Raw genomic sequence first — 24,754 nt, 5'->3', positions numbered from 1 at the left:
ATTTTGGTGTATATAAATCTAGCGAAACCGCCGCCAGCGCCCCATGAGCGTGGCACGTAAGTCATGCTGTACATGACATGCGTGTCATGATTTTCATGTTAACTCGTGTTATTTATGTTCGTTACACAGTCATGTCACGCAATACCAATTTCGGGGTAGATCAAGCTAGCGAAGCCGCCGCCAGCGCCCCATGAGCGTGGCACGTAAGTCATGCTGTGCATGAAATGCGAGTCATGATTGTCATGTTAACTCGTGTTTTTATGTTCGTCACAGAGTCACGTCACAAGATACCAATTTCGGGGTAGGTCAAGCTAGCGAAACCGCCGCCAGCGCCCCATGAGCGTGGCACGTAAGTCATGCTGTACATGACATGCGTGTCATGATTTTCATGTTAACTCGTGTTTTTTATGTTCGTTACACAGTCACGTCACAAGATACCAATTTTGGTGTATATAAATCTAGCGAAACCGCCGCCAGCGCCCCATGAGCGTGGCACGTAAGTCATGCTGTACATGACATGCGTGTCATGATTTTCATGTTAACTCGTGTTATTTATGTTCGTTACACAGTCACGTCACAAGATACCAATTTTGGTGTATATAAATCTAGCGAAACCGCCGCCAGCGCCCCATGAGCGTGGCACGCAAGTCATGCTGTACATGACATGCGTGTCATGATTGTCATGTTAACTCGTGTTTTTATGTTCGTCACACAGTCACGTCACGCAATACCAATTTCGGGGTAGGTCAATCTAGCGAAACCGCCGCCAGCGCCCCATGAGCGTGGCACGTAAGTCATGCTGTACATGACATGCGTGTCATGATTTTCATGTTAACTCGTGTTATTTATGTTCGTTACACAGTCACGTCGCAAGATACCAATTTTGGTGTATATAAATCTAGCGAAACCGCCGCCAGCGCCCCATGAGCGTGGCACGCAAGCCATGCTGTACATGACATGCGTGTCATGATTTTCATGTTAACTCGTGTTATTTATGTTCGTCACACAGTCACGTCGCAAGATACCAATTTTGGTGTATATCAAACTAGCGAAACGGCCGCCAGCGTACCATGAGCATAGCATGTAAATCATGCTATACATGACATGCGTGTAATGATTTTCATGTTATGACTTGTCATTTATGTTCGTCATACAGTCATGTTACGCCATACCAATTTTGGTGCACATTCGATGAACCAAGCGACCAGGAGAGCCCAAAGTCGTAGGCGGCTAGATAGATAGATAGATAGATAGATAGATAGATAGATAGATAGATAGATAGATAGATAGATAGATAGATAGATAGATAGATAGATAGATAGATAGATAGATAGATAGATAGATGATAGATACGCTCAAAGTCGCAGAAGTTCGCTAAGAAATGCTTCGCATTTGAAAAAGGCAGGAAAGTCAACCAGAGGCGCGTCCGGTTTGCTATCCTACGCCGAGGGAAGGGGATTAAGGGGTGAAAAGATAGGGAGATAGAAAGTAGTGAGCATACAAAAAATTCGCGTGAGCTTAATAAACAACAATGCCGCGTTCCATAGTACTGGACGCAGTATCTCAAGTGTATCACACTCCACTGTACATAGTCGAGTCATGGTGTCTTCTGAAGGCTTGCAAGTAGTGGATATAGAACATCCAGTACCTGTTGTACGGACTTAGCATGAAACGTATCAATCTTCTCATCTGGTGAAAGCTCGGCCCGATTGGGCTTAATAAGGCTGGATGCGTTGGATTGTCGGTAGTGGGTCGTTTCGTAGGATTCGCTTCAGCGTAGCAAGGGACGTCGACACCAGAAAGAGACGTACGACGACAGGTTCATGTCCCTTGCTGCCCTACAATGAAACTTAAGAAATTATCGATTGGGCTTACTTTGTTCCATTTAACAAAAGTGTATGATGTTTCATCTGGCTCCTCAACACAGCCGACTTACACCTAGCCTCTGAAAGTGTTAGTGTCTCGTAAATAGCACAGCGGGAAAACTTACTTAATGGACGTAACAGCCTCTTGAGAATTGTGAATAGAAACGCTCATTCTGTTTGCTTTGAGCTTTATTTTACATCCATTTTACGAAGCTCTGAAAGGGAGATCCTTTACAGTGTTCCAGGCGCCGCACTTCTCCCAAGTGCACAAGTTTTCCAGCTTTATATATATATATATATATATATATATATATATATATATATATATATATATATATATATATATTACAGATAAGGCTTAGATCAAAATTATGCTTCTATCAGTCGCGAACAGTTGTATTTGTATTCTAACTGCGGAGATATAAACGGAGCAGCTTTGTAGAATTCGAGTAATCAAATAAAGCCAGGACACAATCCATGGTGCCTGCTCATGAAAGCGAAACAGTCTTATATTTCAGGAGAACGCTGCATTGAGCGTGCGGTACACTTGCAATGCGCAACGTATTTAGATTGCTTTCGATCGTTCCGTTCTGACTCGTTTTGCAACTGTCTTGATTCTTGCGAAGGTGCACCGTTCACAATTGAGAGAAAAGCATCCTCAAGCACCGTGTCTCCGTCTTAATATTTTTTTTTTGCTCTAGAAAGGGTACTCCGCACTTTCACGCGCGAAAATGAACTCGGATCGAATACTAGTGCCACCGGGAACCCACTAGTTTTTCAAGTGGATAACGCCTGAGCTTGGTGCTCGGCTGCATGTAGGGGGCTTTTAATAGTAGGCGTCGGGGGGGGGGGGGGGGGGGGGGGGGGGGGGGGTGAACTCACTGTGGCACCTGCGAGGTCTCCAGACAACCTTTGTCTCTAGATACTCCCCCCCCCTCCTCTTTTTTTTCCATTCTGCATTTCCTCAAATGGCGCGGCAGAGGGCACCATTTCTAGCGAAACATAGACCGTGCTTTCTAAAACCGATCAAATTTGTAAAAGCCATCACTACCCAAATGTCGCGGGATCGAATCCCGGCCGCGTCGGCTGCATTTTCGATGGAGGAGGAAATGTTTGAGACCCGTGTACTTAGTTTAGGAGCACGTTAAAGAATCCCAGGTGGTCGAAATTTCCGGAGCCCTCCAGTGCGGCGTCCCTTATGATCATATCGTGGTTTTGGGACGTTAAACCCCAGATATTATTCTAACAGCCATCACTACCACGACTGGCAAGTGCCCGAACGCTGTCTAACAAGGAATGACGTTTATGCAAGACAGCATTTTACAGTACGGGCGTTGAACACCATGGCAACCGTCTGAAGCGTTCAGCAGCTTGCTTGGGAGCAGATTCAAGAGACATAGACCACACAATATAGGCGACATAATTATCGCACTATACTCAGAAGTCACAGACCAGTATGCTAACTGTGCCAACTCGAAATAATCAATTTCACTGGGTTATTATCCGCATCTGCGGGAAAAGTTCGTGCAAAATATGGCTCTCTTCCGACGCTGTGTGGAAATCAGCCGAACTTGAAAAACGGCCGACACTAATTACGTTACCACGAGCAATGCAATACCATGCATATATCCTCCAGGGAAAAGGAAATGCTCCTGCAAGAACGACGCATACATTGAGACATACGCAGGAGGAACAATAGAAATCGACAGTGATGCTCCAAAGATAAGGCTATCGTAAGCATACATACAACGGGCTAGGCTGTGAAGACGCCTTTTCGGCTGGCACAATGCCGAACGGGGAACGGGAACAATACGACCCTCGTCGATTCTCGAGTCCGTGGACATTGTGGCGAACGCCGACTTTTGACTCCATGTGCCAGCTGCCAGATAAGGCTCCCTGCTCCCTTCTTGTGTTTGCATCGAAGCAGGGTCGATAAGACAGCACGAAGATGAGATGCGCCAGTGGCACTGCCAATTGTGCTGCTGTGGTGGCTGTTGGCCCATCCGCTTTCTCGGGCAATGAGTAAAGTGTGCGTGGAAACAAACACCACCGTATAGCACAATGGGTAGTGGAACGTCCTCCTAGCGCAGATGTTACGGGTTCGTCTCCCAATGAGGGCAAGTTATTTTACATTACTTTGTGGCTTTTGTACCTCCACAAAAACAACAAAGGACTCCCCTTATGATTTTTTTTCGGCTACGTATTGTTACCGACATACGTTTAGGGTCTTTCTGTTTGCCTCCTCGTTAATTCACTGTGAGGACTACTGCGTTATACTTGTTCATACAGCCGGGCGAAGTAACGTGTATGCAAGTACGTTTACACAAAGGTCTTTTTTTTTATCATCAAACTTTGTTTCTCATCTCTCTGTCCTACTCTACAAGTGCGCAGTGTAGCAAACCTAGCAGGATAGACATGCCTTTCCGTCGCTTTACGAAGAAAAAAGAAACAATATTTTGTTCATTGATTTTAATGAGCAACACCTCCTTATTCATTCCTTCCAAACTCCCGCTTGAAGAGAACGGAAGGTAACGATGAAGCAATGAGCGTAAACTCTACATGGAAAACTGTGTGGACGGTTACGTAAATGGGCTCGCAAAGTAAATGTCATAGTAGATTATTCGGCATGTATGCTCAAGCCTTATAGAACAAAAATGGATGTCATTCGCTTGCTTTTCTTTCTCGTGCGAAACCTTCTACCGTTGACACGCATATTTATTTCAGCAGGGGAAACTGTTATTATTCAATGATGCAATGATGCGTTATTGAAGATAGACTTTCAATATCCTAACATAAAGAAAGATGTCTCTCGCGCCATGTTCGCGCGGCATGATGACAGACGTGCTTTTTATTGCATCAAACAAACAATCAGACAGTAATGGTGATGACAAGAGAAACACACACATGAATGGCGTTAAAATGCTGAGTTGAAGTCAAATTTGCTTTGAACTTTAGAGCACACAACATTTAGCAACAACACTTTGTGAAGTGTTTACACACTGCAGTGTCTTATAATCCACAGTGCTTTACGTTGACATCTTACTCAAAGACGAGTAAAACCTCTAAGAACGTTGCCGTTAAATATACGTGAAACGTAGAGCTCACAAACGCGACGCATCTCCAGTGCACAAAATAATCCACTTAACATATCTACATTATGCGCGATTGCATTGTTGCATTTACGTTCAGCTGCACCACGATTGGCACGTTGTATCACATTGAATAAGTTGTTCGCCGACGGTTATTTCGTTTCATACAGATCTATTTCAAAGGTCCTGACCTGCAGAATCATTGCTTAACTATACAACACTCACAACAACAACAATAAAAACACGAGTTTTTTTTCACTCAGTCATGAGGTAAAACAAGGACTAGCGTCAACATGATACCGAAGCCGAGCAGCACTGCGAGCAGCTGCAGCACTCCGCTCAGCTGACTGTTCTTGTCCCTCTGCAGGACTTCGAAGAAAGTCACGTACAAGAGCGTGCCCGTCGCGACACCATTGAGTCCGGCGACCACGGGCGAGTCCTCGAGCTTGTTCTTGGTCACGGCTCCTATGAGCGCGCCGAGCGGCGACATCGCCGAGAAGACGGCTATGTAGATGAGGATGGTGCGCGTTCGCATGTGGCTCGCCTTCATGTCAAAGCCCACGACGAACGCGATGACGAACTTGTGGATGGAGATGGCGAGGAACATGATCCAGGTGGCCTGGTCCGTCGACTGCAGGCCGAGGGAGAGGCCCTCGAAGATGGAGTGAAACGAGAGCGCCACCACGATGAGCACGCTGCCGAGAGAGACGCGCTGCGTGCCGTGGTCCTCGTCGACCACCGCGTCCGCCGAGAAGCTCTGCTTGTTCTCCACGCCGTTCTCGTGCACCGGGGGAGGTTGCTCCGCATCATGGCTGTGAGTTGGGTGAGAAAAAATAGAAAGGGCGGTGACGAGTGTTGGCCCGATGGGCAGGGCATGTAGCGCGAAGGCAAGATAACCACTGGGCATTAAGAGTAACAGACTGGATTCATATACAAGGCAGGCGCACGAGGTGGAGGCAAAAAGCTAGGTGGGCAGTTGAGATTAAAAAGTTAGCGGGGATAACGTTGCCGCGGCAAGCCCAGGAGTGAGTTAATAGGAGAGGTATGGGAGAGACCTTTGTCCTGCACCGGGCGTAGTCAGGCTGCTGATGATGATGAGGGCAACTTAAACATTATACTGAGGATATAGTTTACTCCATGGCCCAATTTTTTCTCTATTAATATAGAGGTGCTCACAGATCAGTGCGTTTACCTTCAAATTATAACGTGTTAACGAAAATTTGATACAAAGTTTTTCATTGGCACAGTCTGAGGTTATTTTGAAAAAGAAATCTAGAGAGAATAAGTACAGGAAGCTCAAAACAAAGGTGTATGACATTTTCAGAGGTGAAAGACACTTATAGAGTCTAAATTGTGGGAGGTGGCGTAAGACAAAGCTTGTGGCTACTATGCGGAGTTATATTACTCGTCAAATGAAAACATAGGACACGCGTTGGTCTTAATGAATGCGTTGGCTTTGAAGAAGGCATACGATGAAGTTTAATTGACTGCGCCCAGATAGCCCTTACAGATATTACTGCAACATCGCGACCCTCTCTTTAAGGTAACAACGTAATAGCGCAAGATTCATGCCCACCTGCAGTTCATCACAACGGCCGTGTGCGAGTGACCGTGGTCGGAGGCGTGGTGACTGTGTCCCAGGCAAGCGTGAACGATCTCTTCCAGCGCGTAGACAGCGAGGAAGCCCACACAGACGACACCTTCGGTGACGGGAAAGTCCGTCGTCAACTTCTCGAATCCTTCGCGCACTTCGGGCAGAAGATGCAGGAAGCTCGTGGCAAACAGTACGCCACCTCCGATGCAGACGAGGAAGGCGAACGCCTTGTTGCCCCACCTCGCCATGCTGAGCCTCTTGACGAGCCAGATGGGAAGCAGTCCCGACAGCAGCGTTCCGAACAACAGCAACAGCGGGGCCACGACTTGAGACCACTGAAATGCCATCTTTACACCGGTTTCTTGAGTTCTTGTAGAGTTTGTACTTTTAGGAAGCGTGGTATAGTGTCTTCGAGTGGCGCTCTCAGAAGGGGTCCAGGATTCTGGGTCAGAACGAGAAACACGGCGCCCGTAAGACACGCTTGTGTTTTGGTGAATCTGCGAAAACAGGACAGGTGTGCGCGTGCGTTAGGTCTATGGTTCGCAACACTGGTTGGCGGTACATCGAGTTCTTAAGATCTGTCAGAACTGACCTTGAGTTTTCTGTTCCATTACGAGTCGGGGAAAGCTTTGCAGGTAGACAGGAACACGGAGGACGTAGTAGACCGGGGAGGCGTTCCCGGGACAACGCAAAAAGGTGGCGACATACGTTATTTGGGTGAACCAGCGTACACTTACTTCAACACGCTCACAGTGCTTTAGCATGAGCTTCACATAACGGGCTTGTGTGCTGGTTTGCACCGATTGCGCAGGATAGCAAAGAAAGAAAAAAAGAAAGGGGCCTTTTAGGAAGGTTGTAGTTAACACCACACACACATTGATAAGCAGAAAGCAAAGGCCCTCCTTGCAAAGCAGCCCACTCGTATCGCAGTACAACCTCACAAAGTATGGCCTAGATGAGTCCGTATGTCTCGTGTCCGACCACCGTTTAGCTGAGTTCCCAAGGAAGACTGGCTATGCGAAGGGTGAGTTACATGCTGAAACACGACTGTGGCTGCAATCCTCAAATACCCGCAGTGCACTCGGTCGCAAATGATATGCCTCATAAATAATTGTCACTGAAGAAAAAAACCTAGCGCGTCGTGCTCTTTACAAGTAAGTAAAGAACAACCGACAGCCTTAAAAAATTCCAAAAATCTTTGGGCTACCTGCTTCCAATAGCCACATTACAGGCCGGTTACGTCATTCATAATGGTACTGGGTGCAAAACACAAAACAAGGGACAAGAGAACAAAGACGCTGCGCTTACGTCATCCGGTTACGTTATCCCGATGACATATTGCATGTACACGCGAAACTCAACGCAGGGCAGGCAGGGCAAAAAAAAAAAAAAAAGGCCGGAAGTCGGAAGCGTGTCGTTCTTCTCTGTTTCATTATACGTACTCGGTCGCCAATGCAAGTGGCGTTGGAGATATAGTACAAACGTAGTCACACACAAAGTTGCCGACGCCTGTTCGCGTATTAGCAGCTGCAGGTTCCTTGAACCCGGAAAAGTAATGAAGCTTTTCTAAAGTGAATACCGCAAATCACGGTATGACTGTATAAATAAGATACACAATTCTTTGACCACGTCTCGAAACAAGCAACGGTGCCATAGCATTTTTGCTTTTGGACTTGACATTAGCAGATGATTTCAGATTCATAAAAGTGGCCGCATCCTTTGTTTCCTCATCAACATGAAACACACCCACTTTGAAGGATTAGCCAAGGCTTCGTCATCTGAACATTCAGATAACAGTTTGAAGATATGATAAAGTATTAAAAGAAGTAAAAAATAAGACAAGAATAAAAGGAGAACATAACAGCGAAATAGTGAAATTATTGCGTGATTGGCAAGCAGACCATACAGCTGTGTTAACCTGAGCAGAACGATTTTGAACGGATGTACTCGACTTCAGCACATTTTTTAATGCTTTGCAAATATTTGGAAAAGTGTATATTAAAGCGGTATACATTTGAATAGACGGCGAGGAAGCCCACAATGGTATACGTTTGAATAAACGTATACCATTGAATAGTAGCTTGAATAAAATTACAAAATGCATCAAAGGCGTCCCTGTGGAAATATCCCAAAGCGGAAGCACCGAACTTAAGTACGATTTATGCAGTTAAGTTTAAACTTATCTTGGCAAAACGGGATAACGAGAAGTCTTTTTATAAGTAGTGAATAACTGCCACGTGACAAAAAATAATGTTCAATGATTTCTTTTCTTCGCAGAACCGACAGAGGGGCGATATCGTATAACAAATAGTTCGTCTTTCTGAAAAATTATGATAAGGACATGGATTGCCGCGTATATGGCGCGGTTGTAGGACTTCACTGTGGCGATTTTTATGATACAACTTCAAATAAAACCAGCAGCGTTACGACATTTGGAAGGAGGAAAGAAAGCCGAAAGCGTCCCTTCGAACCGGACAAAGCAAAGTCTTCACAATCTTTAAATACATTTAAATCCCTACTCCTGTGAAAATAACACATGATAACGGCTCTAAAATATCAAAACGAAACCTCGAAACAGTACCTTGACGCGGCATGAAGCGAGAAATGGGCTGGTCGGTGTCTTCAACGCTGAATGTGTTTTTGCGGAATGAGCCCAGGGAAGACAGGGCAAAACCCAGAATGGGTGTGCGTGTCGCTCCCACCCGCAGCCAGGTTATCTCGGCGTTGCTGATTAGAGCATTGTGTAGCGTTCAGCCGTTGTTCTCACTGCAACTATTCGCGTCTACGAAAAGGGTTTGTAAGCTTCACGTAAACAGGACGCGCGTGAACCCCCGCTTTCGTGGAAACGTACGCGCAAGAGAGATGTGCAGCCGATAAGCTTTTCGATTGTAGCTGCAACAGTGTATGATAGAACGAATGGACAATCTAATAGGCAAAAAAAATATTACAGAGCTCGACAGACTACCGTCTCGCCTGGTAATATCCCTGTTGGTAAAGTCGCTTACCATTGTTGTTTTAATAAGGAGTTTTACAATGTTTAGAATTCCCTATTTTAAAATTTGTCTAAAGGGACACTAAAAAGGAATATTAACCTAAGTTGTAATGATTAATTACACTTCTACAATAACAAGAATGTCGCTTACCTATAAAGGGAGGCTTAATAAGGCAGAAAAGAGACAAGAAAAAAGAATGGAGGGAGGCGCCGCGTTGAAATTCAGACATCATCTCCTTTGAGACACGCCGTTTTGTCGTGTGACATTCGTGGTCGAAAACGGACTGTACGTTGCGTTCTAATGAAACGAGGGACGGAAATGAGCAATTCTCAAGAGAGAATACCATCGCACGTTGGCCGAAATACGAAATGATATCTTTAAACTTATGTCTTCACACCGACATATGAGCGCTATGTTTTTAGTGCGAAATACAAAATTGTTCTGCCTACGTTGACAGTTCGAGCTCTAACCGCGAAATTGACAAAAAATGAGCTTTGTGCAAGTACTTAAGCAACCTAAAATGATTTTGTGTTTGTGGAGCTATTTTAAGACCCAAACTTAACGGTTGCTTTTCAGATCCTTAATTAATTAATTAATTAATACAAATACTGCAGGCAACACGTCCCAAGCAGGAGGGGCACTATACAATCGTGATAAAGAACAAAACTGAAATATAGATGGGAATAATTATAACAGAACTGAAAATGGCAAATTGTAGAAGATAATACACACACATATGATCTACTTGGGCATCTACTTAGCCTACTAACTTGAACAAACTATTTTGATTAATTAAAGTTGAACCATAGAACTGTAGAAAGCGCAAGTTCGCTCACATCTGAGCACATAAGAGCATTTGCACAGCTGCGTCTCACTTTAACGCGTGTTTGTTTCATCGCCAGCAATATTTTCCTGATGCTTCGTTTCCCCTTTATTGCGTTTTTCCGACTTGTGTGCTCGCTTTCTTTTGTCATGGCAACACGCCGTCATCTGACCCGATGCTATGGCTCGTACAAAGAAGCGTTCGTAAATAATGTTGAGCTCTCTCTCACTTTATTTAGCGCTGTTCCGCGCCTGTCCATTTTCAAACTGTCACCTCGGGGCGCGATGTTGCAACGGATGGGCTTGCGTGTTTGCATGCGTGCGTGCGTTTGTGTGGACGTGTGCAGACATGTGTGCGTGTGTGCGTGCATGTGTATGTGTGTGTACACGTGTGCCGACATGCAGTGCGTTGCGTCATGGAATGCAAAAACGAGCGACGGCATAGAAGATGGGAACACTTTCGCAAGTGCACAAGTAAGCGGGGAAATTGCAGATGTGTGAAACGTGGCCTCGCTTGACTGACGGTTGTCGTAGGGACTGCAGGTGAGACGCGACTCGAACCAGCGCAGCTCGAAGAACGCCCGAAGTAAGGCATCAGCAGCGATCAAAGAGACAGCTTCGACGACGGTGCTTTCTCAGTTACCCGATTATAACAGGGTGCTGATATAACGGAGTTGGAATTACTAATACATGCAGGTTTTAAGTGCAGGATTACAACGAAATCACGGAGGAGGAGAAGGATAAAATATAGGCAGGGTGGTTAAACAAGGCTTAGCCCAGCGATTAAAATATACAGAATCCTGAAGCGCTCAGTGTATGTCTGTTTCCGCGCTGAAAGCCTGCAAGATGTCCTTAGCATGCCCTTACGATGACGTAAACTTACACACGACTTTATAAATGGCAGGTTATCATGCTCCACTGCCGGCACTTCGACATGAGCAACGTCACAAAGGAGGGCGCATTTTATAGTTGTTTATCACGTGAAAACATTTTAAGGCAGAAGTCTAAGTGCCTCATCCGAAAAAAAAAAAAAAAAAAAAACGCGGAGAGTGATACAAAAGATCACGCGACCTCGCACACAAAGAGAAATAAAAAAACAGGGTTCGAGCCGGAATCGAACACTGCGTGGCAGTCAGGCATTCTACCACGGAGCCACACCAGTGCCTGTAACGTGGGAAAAATGCCCTGCACAGGTCAGTTGAGGAGTCACGTTAACAGTTGTCATATTGCGTGCATAGGCGTGCGCAGGGTTCCTCTGCAGGGGGGGGGGGGGAAGGTTCGTCGCGGCGCTCCCCCCATCACTATTAAAGGCCAACTCCGGCGCTTTTTCGAGGTCGATGGATCTCAATGAAATTCGCTGGGTACGTTCCTATGCACGTTTCCGTCATTTATGCCAAATTACAGGCTTGAGCCATGCGCAGATCGTTTGCAAATGAATTTTCAAGATTGTCTGCAAACGCCCTCCTGGCTTCCCACAATTATTGGCAACATTGTGTCTGTGACGTCAGTATTGGGAAGGCGGCGGAAGTAACGCAGCCGAGGGCACCGCTAACTTCGGCGCTTCGGCCGCTACAGCGAGCGTCTGCTGTGCACAAGGCGACAGACAGCGTTGGTTTGGCCGGCGCTTCGCTGGTCGTCCCGGCTGTCACAGTTTTCATACTCCGCGCCGGCGTGACCGGCATGCCTTGCACGACTTCCGGTTCGTTCGTAACAACGTCTACGTCATACGTAGACAGTACACTCGGTTGTGTTTCGGTTTCGGTGTTGCGCTTTTTTGCTTATTTAAAATTATTCTCCAATTTGCCGAGTATTTCTGTTCTCGGGCCCGTAACAGGAGCTTCTCAGGAACATAAAAGCACCGTTACTTTGACATGGCCAAAAAATCGCCGGAGTTGGCCTTTAAGTCAATGTATTGGGCAGACTTTGCGCCCCCCTCTTCTTAGGTGACATGGAGGGGGGAGGCCCCCCCCCCCCCTCTGCGCACGCCTATGATTACGTGGCAGAAGCGTGTGAATTGCGTAATGAGTGGGTGGTTTAAGCTGCCCACCAATTACAAATGACCCAAATTTGCAACTTCGTTTGCCATCAGGGCTCTCAAGACGCGATGCAACTTTACTGTGCCGCATGTGGTTGGGCGTGGCATTTACGAATGCATATTCGTGTCTCATTGGAATGGCCAGCAGTGCGGCATGCAACATTTGCGCCTGCGAGGAGACGCTTGAACACGTTCTATGCCACTGCCCATCATACCAAGCTCAACGACGTAGTATAGAAGTCAAGCTCCGTCACCTGGACTCAAGACCGCTGACAGAAAAGAAGATCTTGGGACCTTGGCCTACGGTCTCGCATACGCGCAAGGCCACGAAAGCCCTCTTGTGCTTCTTGAGGACCACCGGACTTCACGAGCGCCTGTGAACTAACAGCGCGAGTTCGTGTTGTGTAGTTCATCCATCCCTTTCTTACTCTTCTTCTTTCTTCTTTACCCTTTCTTTTCTATTATTTCCCCTTCCCCCCCCCCCCCCCCAAGTGTAGGGTAGCCAACCGAGCCAAAGCTTGGTTAACCTCCCTACCTTTCCTCTTCGTATCTCTCTCTCTCAGCCATAGTTTACCATCGTCATAATCATCATCAGCTTTAGCATCAACACAGCGTGCAGCGATATGTAGGTGCTCACATTGCCTTACAGACGCGCAATGGGTACTTCGCTACTTCGCAAAATGATGATGAATTATGGCGTACCAGATGGCTTTCGCCTTCGAGTCGTCCTAGGCAAATGCATAATGGACCCTGTGAGTTTTTAACTTGTCCTTAAGTCTAAACTGGCGACCCGGTCTGGTAATCGAATTAGCGGCTGAAACAAACAACTTCAGCCCCTTGTTCCCGAGGTAAGGGGCTTTATAATTTTCAAAAACTCGTTTTATGCATGGTATGCATTATTCGACATGGTTTAAAAAGCGATGCTGCTAAACAACGTGATAAGGGTGCGACACAAAGTTGGATGGAGTGCGTGTAAAGTAATGTTACGAACGTTTTCGTCGCAATCCGCTGGACGAGGAGCGCTTGCATTTGTCGCATACTCGAGCACCATGGAGAGCTGTTGTGGTAAATAGTTTCACCGGGATACGCTCGAATGCACTTGCGTGCGATGGCACGATGGCGGTGTGTTCCTCTAGTGCGTTGACAGAACAATGTGGCACATAGCAAACCCCGAAAACGAACGAGCAGTGGACAATAGCCACTGTGTAGGCGAGAAGGGAAATCTGCAAATAATTCAACATCAAACAGAAAAGAAGGGTGTGCTAAGCGGTATTTGACTGTGTGAAAAAAGAAAGAAAGAAAGGAAGAAAACGCTTAAAGCGCGGCGTGCTTTGCGTGCGCACGTAATAAAAACAATGTTGAGCTCTTTTGCTTGTAGGTAGCGGTCAGAAAGCGCGAAATACAAAAGCATAAATTTGCGCAGTGTCTGGGGCAAAATATGGCAGCACATTCAACGCGCCCTTTTGCAGTTTATACATAGAAGAAGTCCCTTCGTATCTTTGCATAAGGGAAGTGAAAAAACAAACAAACAAGCGCGTACACACACACACACACACACACACACACACACACACACACACACACACACACACACACACACACACACACACACACACACACGCGCGCGCGCGCGCGCGCGCGCACGCACGCACACCAGCGTGCTGCTTATTAGTTGCGTGCACATTCACCACCAGCTGGAATGACGCTGTCTTGGCGTCAGCTGGCAATTAAATATTATTACAGCTGTGCACACACATGGCGCTATATACAGACTTTCGAGCACCGTTTTAAACGCCGCCATAGAAAATTGCCTTCGTATCCATGATCTGAGAAGCAAGCAAAAAATTGTGCCTTTGTCTCACGCAGTTGCGCTATAGTACATAAACCAAGGTTGCCAAAGAATAGGTATACGCGTATACGTAGTTATGAATGTTGCGATGCATTCTCGGCCATCGTTAAACATGCGGAACAAGATATCGCAACGCAGTATGGCGTGTCGTTCTTTTCTGCAGGTGCACTTAACCTGAGCGCTTGTCTTACATGCGTGCTTTGTGGCCATTTGCGCGGCGCTTTCTGAGATCTCGTTACCCGTACGAGCACCCGTACCCACAGCGGGCGCTTCGGTTATCAGTGTGAACAGTGGATTCCGCAGTTTTGCCAAGCTTCTACAGTGACCTCATAAGAAGGCGCTGAGAGTAACGACAGTCGTATCTTGAAAGCTATCTTCATTGTGACTCAAAAGGAACCCGCAATTTTTGAAGGTTTGAAGAAGAATTTGACTACGCAGTAGGGTTGTGCGAATATTCGAAATTTTCGAATAACTAATCGAATAGCATTCTATTTGATTCGGTACTCGAATCCAATAGTACGAGGGGCGTTCAATAAAGATTTTCCCTGACCTACTTCCTGTGGACGGAGAGCAACGAAACTTTACAGATTTATTAGTCCTTCTCTACATAGGTGCCACCCAGCGACACACACTTCTCCCTTCTTTTTATGCAACTGTAAACACCTCGCTTGTAGAAGTCGACAGGTTGCTCCAAAAGCCACGTTGTGACTTCAGAAATCAGAGCCTAATCATCTGGAAAATGCTTGCCCTTCAAATATGACTTCATTGTTGGAAAGAGGTGGAAGTCTGGTGGTGGGAGGTCGGGTGAATAAGGGGGATGCCGTAAAATTTCAAAGCGGCAGGAGCGTGCTTCCATCTGGGCAACATGTGAGTTGTGAACTGGGCCATTGTCTTGGAGAAGGCGGACACCTTTGGTGAGCATGCGATGTCTCTTGCTTTTGATGGCCTCCCGCAATTTCCGCAGCAGCGAAGCATAGCATGCCCCAGTAATCGTGGCACCCTTTCCTAGGAAATCCATCAAGACTACTCCGTGATGGTCTTAAAGGACTGTGAGCATGACGTTGCCCGCTGAGGGCTGAGCGCGTGTCTTCTTTGGTGGCGGTGACTCCAAGTGCTTCCATTGCATCGACTGGACTTTAATCTCCGGATCACAGTGATGGACACAGCATTCAACCTGTGTAATCAGTCTGTTGAAAAAGTCCTGCTGGTTTCCATGGCACGTGGTCAAAAGAGCCTGGGAGCAATCGACTCATTCTTGCTTTTGGAAAGGTGTGAGCAGCCGGGGAACCCAGCGTGCGGATACCTTACGCATATGAAGATGGTCCTGAATGATTTTTTTCCATGGACCCCACGCTAATCTTGACATTTTGGGTTAGGTCTCGAACGGTTACGCGGCGATTTTTTAAAATGGCGGCCTCCGCTTGCTGGATGGTGTGTTAATCAATAGCGGAGTGGGGTAGCCCTGCAATCGGAGCCGTTTCCACCGAAGTCCTACCGTATTTGAATGGACAATGCCAGTTCTTCACTACATCATATGATGGGGAATCCTCCTCATAAACCTCTTTTATATCATCGAACGTCTCCCTTGGAGTGCGGCCTTTCAATTAGAGGAACATGACGGCTGCTCTGTGTTCCACTGCATCCATTATCACACCTCACACTACTTCAGCACCTCTAAATGATAGACCGTTATTAGTTCAGAGTTGCACATTGGCACGTGACCTACAGTGACCTATGTCATTACACATGAGCATTTTCAACATCCTGCAATAGATAGAAGTGAGTCAGGGGAAATCTTTATTGAACGCCCCTCGTACATATTCAAAATACCGTATATTTTTCTAATAGTTTTCGAATAACAGCACCGACGGGAGAATCTCAACACAACGATACTTTGGAACGGCTAAAGGTCATTTTTCTTTTTTTAATCACTAAATTACAAATATGCATGCGGCCAAAGGTTTTACGAGACTGCCGACGCTGTATTCATTCCTGGATGTAGTAGTTTTTTTTTTTTTCTGAAAACTCCACGATTAGTTTTTGCTACGCTGGCATTGTACCACCCTAATCATTTCCTCTCTTCATCTTGTAATACCTTAAGGCGGGGACTGCGGCTGCATTCAGCTTCATGAATAATAACAGACGCAAGCGCTGGGTTTGCGTAAATCGTTGTTGCCGACACAGCTTTCAACACTGACGTTTACATGCTTTCAGTGCCGAATGTTGTGATGACAGGTTGATCTGTTTCATTACAGCTTTAGCTCTATGGGTTGTGTTCGGATCAAAATTATTTAGTTTTTATGTCTCAATTCTGTTTAAAAGGAGGCGACAAAGTATCGCCTTCATTACTGTAGCCACTGCTGTATTTCAACCTACAGTTACAAAATATGTCGAAGGTTCTGGTCGCTGCTGTATACGATGTTACCCAAGTTTTCATAATTTTGGTATTTTGAGTCAATTTAAAGTAACGGTGATGTTCTTTGGTGAAAGCTTGTGAATATTTTTATCAAATAAGATGTTGTGGAGTTTTAGGACTGTTTTTAAAATGGTTGTCTTACTATTCGAAAAGTATTCGAAGAATATTCGATTGGTGTTCGTATTCGATTCGGTGTCATCACTATCCGATTAGTATGCGATTAGTTTCCAAAATTCACTATTCGCACACCCCTACTACGCCCGTATAAGTGCCAGTGCTTGGTGCGCACATGGTGTCGGCGGACGCTAAAGTGTAAAACTGCGTGCCAAAACCGCACCACGGAATAATATTAGCAAATGCGCTCTGCGAGCGCTTTTTATTGGCCATTTCGAAATGCGCCAGGTCCCCACATGTGCGACGCGAAGCGTGACGACACACAGTAAACGTAATGGTATTCCGTATTCCTTGGTATATGGGCCCCCTGTCTGCCGTCTTAAACTATTTACTTTTTTTTTCTTTCGCGTCCGTAACGTCAGCAAAATAACAATTATACAGCTGCTTAGCATGATGAAATTGCATTGATCATGCTACAGAACGTATACGCACTGGTATACAGCTGGGAGGAGGGGGGCGGGGAGTATTTTGTTAGAGAACACTCAGTGAACAGTCCGTTTCAGTGCGTGTTTCTACACGTTGATTTTGCACTAATCGAGATACGTTGGTAATGACTGGCGCTATCTGCCTGCTACGGAAGTCTGTTTAATCAACGTGCGCTGATATGGACTCTTGCAGGACACATTCATTAATGAAGCGTGTATACTACAGTTCACGCCCTGCTTTATGATTGAACATATCAAGCTCGAGTAGTGCAATTTCGAGTTCTCCGTTCTTACGACGCGTTTTTTTATGCAAACAAATGAGACTTATACTTCGTTAATTGGCAAGCTTATCTTCGCTTTGCTGAGCGCTATTTCCGGAGTACCGCTGACAGTTTCATTATCACGCGTACGACGGCGCCGCTGCCCCGACGTCAGCCTCGTTCGCGGCGGAATCTTGTTTGTCGCGCAGCGAAAGTTCAATGTCCGAGAGGATTGTCAGATTGCTTTTCGAGAGATTATGACCAAGTCTCACTTGGGCCCGCCCACCTAAAATTGTCGCGGGCTTTTTGGACATACTTTAATACATATAAAGGCGAAAGCCTTAGATGCCTCATCAAACGCGAAAATTGACCGTCGTCGGCGTCAACAGGAGTGATGCAAAAAATTATCACCACGCGATGACGCGACCACATCACGTTATCATGACGTCACAGATCACTAAATTTCGTGACGTCATCATGGCGTCACTATGACGACACATAAGGTGGCGTAACATGATGACGTCGCCACATGGACTCGTTGATTGGCCGAAGGTGGGCCCGATCCCGGAAGCAAGCTAAGACCAGGTGAAGTGCAGAGAGAGAGAGAGAGATACGAAGAGGAAAGGCAGGGAGGTTAACCAAGCTTTGGCTCGGTTGGCTACCCTGCACTTGGGGTGGGGGAAGGGGAAATAATAGAAAAGAAAGGGTAAAGAAGAAGGAAGAAGAGCAAGAAAGGGATGGATGAACCATAGAGTTTCCTAAAATTAATAGAGGGACTCTGGCGCTGCGACGTTCAGCTACCATGGGAGAGATAGGGAGTACACAAAGCAAGCTAGTCTTCGTGCTTGCGGCTTCAAAACGCACTTGCGGCTTGTTTATTGCTGTGTTTTGGCGTTCGTTTTGGATAAAGATAGACCGTTGTGAACTTCGTGACCACGTTTGATTTGTGAGTCTAAAAAGTTAAAGTGGTGAAGTAAACTGCTGACTTTTGCTGAACTTTGTTTTGCGACAAAGCGGATGCAGCCGACGCGGAGCCAAACGGAGCCGAAAGAACGAAGTTTAGACAATTTGTGTACTACCCATCATTCCCATGCTGGCTGAAGCGTCATACGTTGCAGCTCCCATAGACACTAGCGCCAGAGTTCCCTCTAGTAAGTATTGTAGGAAACTCTATGGGATGAACTACACAACACGAACTCGCGCTGTTAGTTCACAGGCGCTCGTGAAGTCCGGTGGTCCTCAAGAAGCACAAGAGGGCTTTCGTGGCCTTGCGCGTATGCGAGACCGTAGGCCAAGGTCCCAAGATCTTCTTTTCTGTCAGCGGTCTTGAGTCCAGGTGACGGAGCTTGACTTCCATACTACGTCGTTGAGCTTGGTATGATGGGCAGTGGCATAGAATGTGTTCAAGCGTCTCCTCGCAGGCGCAAATGTTGCATGCCGCACTGCTGGCCATTCCAATGAGACACGAATACGCATTCGTGAAGTGCAGAAAATTTGCAATGCCTACGGTCCTGGAGGCAGTGCAAAAGCACGTTAGGTGCAGAAAGCTTTCGGAGGGGGGCGGGAGAGGATCAATACCTGGACTGAGAAGAAAATGATGAGGACTTTCGCCTTCGAGTCGTCTTAGGCAAATACATAAGGCGCCGTGCGAGTTTTTGAGGCCTTATTATTCGCGTTCTTTAGAAAACTTCAGGGCAACCTTACGACAATGAAATCAATTGGCTCGTGTAAATTCACAAGTGGACTGAATGAAGAACGTTCAGGCTAGAAATGATAAGGCGAGACTTCGACTAAACGATGAAAGGTACCCTTGAGCCTATATGAACGTGCTGAGCAATCTTAACTTCTTAAAGCACTTTTATTTAAGCTCCGACACTTTCATATAATTCCACGAAAGAGTTGAAAGTGAGTATCACTTTCAGGCAACCTCAAATGAACGGTCATTTTCAGGAAGCCTAGCATTCATTTGCGGTTTCAAGTGCTACGAGCACTTAAAGTGTCACTGGCCTTCTCCAGCCATCCTACGCGAGCACTTGTTCTTGTATAGGAAACAAACAAACAAAAACAAAAAGGTTTGTTTCGGCCGGAGTGAATGCCGGCGAAACTTCCCAAGGTTGTATATCCCTGTATCTCGCTGACAACAACGATAACAAGACCCGTCATTGCCCTTTGTCGCCGTCTCGTGAAAGATTATCGTTAAAGCAAGCTCAAAGTAAAAAAAAAAAAAAAACTAGAAAAAACCGATGGACTAATTTACTGAACACTCATGTGGCGTCAGTGCATCCTATGCTAGATGCCTGCGACGTCAGCCGAAAAGCTGGTTTCTGGCCCTCTCCTGTTCTCTCCTTTTCCGCTACGCTAAGCAGTGTCGGCTGCGAGCGATTGTTGCGGTGGCCTATCCAAACCTTTATGCCTCCGAGAGTAAAGGAACATCTACTGCCGTCCCGGAGGCAGCGTCTGCCGTAGACGCCGTGGAAATGGCTGTAATGGGGTCACTTTCGATGCTATCGTAAGTAGGGCCGGCTGCGAGCGCTCCTTGCGGATACTGCACTGAACGATGAGGATCGAGGAGCGAACGACGTGTCAGGCCTCTAGTAAAGGAGACATTGGCAGCATAGAGGGAATCCATATGCTCAGTTCTATTCCCCGCCCACCGCTCAAAGACCAATCCATCCTGGTGTGTCTCCATGTCCTCGGGAAGTTGCGCTTACTCACTCGCATCATCGATCCTGCTCGACAACGTCAACGTATCGGCGAAGTGCCCTTCAGACCACTGATGAAGCTTGGAAAGGAAGACAATAGTTTGCGTGAAGGCAAGCGAATCATTCATCTCACGTCGTATATTGCTCGTTCGTTCATTCATGTCTCGAACCACCGCAGGCGTGCGCAGCACTCAAACCAATACGGGGGGAAAGGGGGGGGGGGTATGCAAGTTTCACCGCAGCCGCAGCGTCCACTACAACCCCCCCTACCCCCTTGCCTTGTCGGTCAAGGTCCGAAATAAAACAAGGGTGAAGGTGGGAAGTAAACAGTTCGTAGAATGCAACACGAAGTGTCCTCAGCCGCCATTGTCGTCAAAAAACTGCATGGCCACAAGCCTACACTTTTTGCTTTTGGTAAGACGAGCGCGTACGGAACGGCTTATGAATATAAAAAAAAAAGAGCTTCACTAGTTCTAGTCAATCACGGAATGGGCTTCAGTCAAAAGATTACAAAAAATTAGCTCGAGGAACACATTTGAAGCCCGTACAACAAGTACGCGCCGCACGCATCATACCGGGGCGACAAACAGGCACTAATTGTATCAACAAGCAATGCAGAAATATCATTTCAGCCACGGAGGGCGCTACGCGCAGCACAAAACAGTGAGAAATGAAAATTCTACGACGATATCGCGGGCGACGTAAAAATAAAGGAGCATCGTTGCGCGTTTTTGACGAACTAATCTGGTCAATCAGCCTACGTGCAATTAGCTAGAAAATCAATTAAGGGATTTATTACGTTCAGTAGCGTCGACATTGTTTACATAATGGCTTTTCACAGCAGTGTATCAGAACATTTTTCACTGATACGACAGAATTGACTCTTTTGCATTATCGTATCATAGACTTCTGTGAGATCAATACGTTGTGAAAACAATGGGCATAAGCAGTACAATATGAGAAAATTGATAAGAGAAGAGCTACGAGTAATCGCTCTTTGTTGACGAGCAAATTCCGAGCTATCAAATGTTCAAAAAGAGCTGCAACGAAAGATGCAAACACAACTCAAGATAATTTAGTGAATAGTACTGCTGAGCTGCGCGTTTTTTCCTTGTGATGCTTCTAAAGCAGATTTTCGCAGCGTCCTATAGGACACAGCGGGAGCAAGATCAGCGCATATATTACTGAGCAAAAACAAAGTGATACTTTTGTTCGCAGCTATTGCTGACTATGGCAAGTTGCAACACAGCAGTAGACACGAATGTCTTTTGGGGTGGATGATTGTGCCTGTTACGTAACCCCATGAAAAAAAGAAAAGAAAAAACTGCGATGTCCTGAAAATTGCCATTTTTTAGCGCAAATTGTTGACCTGCTTGTACAGGTTGTATCTTCTGACGAAAGACGGCGTCATTCATGCTTTGCCGCCAAACTGCTTTCTTTTCACAGCTGTGATTTTAACTTTTGTGTATCGAAATAATTTCTGGCCACGGCAGCCGCATTTAAATAAGGCGAAATGTGTGCACAACCGTGTACTTATATTTAAGCGCGTTAAAGAACCCCAGATGCTCAGATTTACTTCAGAGCCCCTGTTTACGGCGTGCCTCGTAATCATATCGTTGTGTTTTGGTACTTATAATCCCAGAATTTTCTCTTTTTTTTTAGATCTTACCTGAAGCATCTAGCCGTGGTGCCATGACGTGGCGCATAATGTTCACGTGCCCTGTTTACGCAACATTGGGAGTGCATATATGACAAATTCACGAGACCGTTATGTACTCTGCGAAGCTTTTCCCCTTTAATTAAACTGAATCACCTTTCGCTAATGATGAGCTGATCGTAGTTTAGGAGCACGGCGCTGGATGTATCGCACGCACATAACGTACAACTGGACTCGGTCGGCAGTGCTGGCACACCCGCTTCATGACTAGTGTATACATGGAATCACGTCTGATATATGCGCGCACACAGGGCACATGTGACTGACTCACAGGAGAGATATGCGCGATAGACGATAGAGCAGAAAGCAATTACATGTATGCAGAGAGTGCTAAAAAGGTCATCGATAAGCCGAAAATATTGGGCTTTCTAATCGCCTGGCGCGCTGCGCACTTCACGCGGTGGAAGCATTGAACTTCACGCTGCAGTTGTATGGCGCACCGTAAACAATACTGTATTGACAGTCGTTCAGTGCTCCGCTGAGAAGGCACACATTCAGAATGCAAACATTTTAGATATACTTCAGGTTGACCGTACGTCACTGCATAATTAATAATATCTGGGGTTTAACGTCCCAAAACAACGAGTCACTGCATAATTCAAACTCAGGAATGCTTCCTGGTGGCCGTGGTGTCGAAATCAGCTCGCTCCGAATTCCCTAAGCAACTCATCCAGCCTTTAAATTGAGGAAGTCGCAAGCAGCGTAGGTCGAAGAAGAAGACATCCGAGGAGACTGCTTGACTGCGGGTATAGTCCGCTTTCTACGCCGCAAAATCGGCGATCGCCTCTCGAAAAAAGTGCGGGCGGCTGAGTTTCGATATATCGCTGGGTTTCTAGGGGTGTGCGTATCGATATCGCCGCGTTTGACCGCTGCGCGGCACACAACGCTTAAGCCTCGCGAGTTCGTCGTTCAAGATAACCCGCGTCTCCACCATCGCCGTAAACGATCCAGAGAGGTGAGAGCGTGGGCGAGAGCGCGCCGGTGTTTTTTGCGCACAGCCCCAACTTGCGTTCCGTCCGCACAAACCGCGTACGGTATATAAAAGCCGCCGTCGGTCGCTCCTACTGCCGTGCCAGGTGCTGGCGCAGGCTGGCTGGCGAAGCCAGCCGTGCGGCTTGCGCAAGCTGCCGCCGCGCCGCGTCAGCCGCGTGCCCAACATGCGGCTATCACGCGGCCATTTAATGCTACAAGGCGTGCGAGAGAAAAGACGTAAGTTCCTCTTACCCCGTCCGCGTACGATGCGGTGGTCTTTCCTTGGAGCGCGGTTGCGTGCCGTCTGCAAAGCTTGTTGGGGCGTATTTAGCGATCGGCGTCGCCGCGGAGTGCAGTTTGTTCGCTGGTGGCTTATCGGGCGCGGAATGAATAAGGAGGAGGAAGAGGAGCGAAGAGGAAGGCCTGCGGAGAGGAGGACGGGCATTTCGTTATCGCTACGCGCGCCTCTCTCATCCTCCCGTCCGTTCTCAACTAGCGCTCCGATACTCGCAGTCTACACTTTTAACGCCCCTTGCGCAGTCTGGTCCCCTCAGACGTTATTGTGTCCTGCCTGACGTCGTCTTGATTGCGTATCGAATAACTTGGAAGGGAATGGAACGGTGAGGCTCGCGTGCATCATGGTTAGGCACGCACGTGAACGCCTCCGACGTCGACTCGTATATTCATGCACGGCACGTCAAAAAGCAAACAAGCGCGCGGTCTGCTGCTGCCGCTGTTGCTGTCCACCGAACGATAACAATACGAGCGGCTGCAGCTTGTCAGAGTCTTGGAAACGCAGGATCGAGGGCGACCGACGACACGTATCGGCGGCCGTAGCGCGCAGGTGCGTGGTGGAGTCAGCGTTACTAATTTTTTACGCTTTTCTTTCTTGTCTTCGAGGCGTTCAAATGAGAAAGCGATTGCCAAACCGGTCGAACCGAGGTTCTGCAGTCATGACTATCGTTTCCTTCAGTATGACCGCATCAATCAATCAATCAATCAATCAATCAATCAATCAATCAATCAATCAATCAATCAATCAATCAATCAATCAATCAATCAATCAATCAATCAATCAATCAATCAATCAATCAATCAATCAATCAATCAGGCACTTCAGCAACGAACAGAGGGTATGAGAAGAGAAAGCTCTTAAGCTTCCCAGCCTAGCATATACAGTTCAGCAGTATGCAGTGGCGGAATACATAAGCTGTGCACATAAACATAAGCACAGAAAAGAACATACTTTAAGCTCGGTTATATCTCGGTGTGTCAAAAATTAGCTTTGCTGTTCAACTGTTCGCGTAAGACACACAATCAAATCAGATTTATAATCTGATCGCCACTGACTGATGATAGCGCACGCATTGCAGGTTAAAATACGATGTGTGGTATTTAAGCTGGGCATCATGAGGGGGTTTTGAAGTCGAAATTCTTTGCAGAGCTTATAATAGAACTAAACGCTTTCCGTGCACGTGCGCGAGCATTCACACACACATACGCACACACACACGCATGCACACGTGTCAATCTAAAATTATACGATAGCGGCGGCTAGCGGTGACTCGTTTCCGTTTGCGAAGCGGATGAACTTTATGAGACAGAGCGTTGTCGTAATTGGCATTAAAAGCAGTATGTGCCAGTCGTGCAGCATTTAGTTGCATTTACAAAGGTAGACGCTCATGCTTCTCGCTTTGAGTCTATGACTCTAGAGCCTACGATTTCGTATTGCTTGACTCACGGGACCTGCAGGCGATCCCTTGCGCACACAATACAGTAATCCAACAGCACCAGGAACGAAGATACAAGAACATTTACTAACGCGATATCATTGCAGGCAG

At 46.6% G+C, this 24,754-nt stretch overlaps 1 protein-coding gene across 2 annotated transcripts; it reads right to left on the bottom strand.

Moving 5' to 3' along the window:
- Positions 1 to 5,182: 5,182 nt before the first annotated feature.
- Positions 5,183 to 23,397, bottom strand: LOC119387409 (zinc transporter ZIP1). Of its 2 annotated transcripts, none has more exons than XM_037654792.2 (3): positions 23,166 to 23,397; positions 6,531 to 6,990; positions 5,183 to 5,766 (listed from the first exon to the last, which is right to left on the bottom strand). In XM_037654792.2, exons 1-3 carry the CDS (start codon positions 23,356 to 23,358, stop codon positions 5,214 to 5,216), a joined length of 1,206 nt encoding a protein of 401 aa, XP_037510720.1. In that variant the 5' UTR covers positions 23,359 to 23,397; the 3' UTR covers positions 5,183 to 5,213. The 2 variants fall into 2 exon arrangements, with proteins under 2 accessions (XP_037510720.1, XP_037510722.1); XM_037654794.2 differs by having other exon boundaries at positions 6,531 to 7,045; positions 23,166 to 23,253.
- Positions 23,398 to 24,754: the final 1,357 nt, after the last annotated feature.

Source organism: Rhipicephalus sanguineus, chromosome 3 (genome assembly GCF_013339695.2).
Source record: "Rhipicephalus sanguineus isolate Rsan-2018 chromosome 3, BIME_Rsan_1.4, whole genome shotgun sequence".
In the NCBI taxonomy this organism is placed as follows: Eukaryota; Metazoa; Arthropoda; class Arachnida; order Ixodida; family Ixodidae; genus Rhipicephalus; species Rhipicephalus sanguineus.
This window is presented reverse-complemented; position numbering and strand designations above follow the sequence as displayed.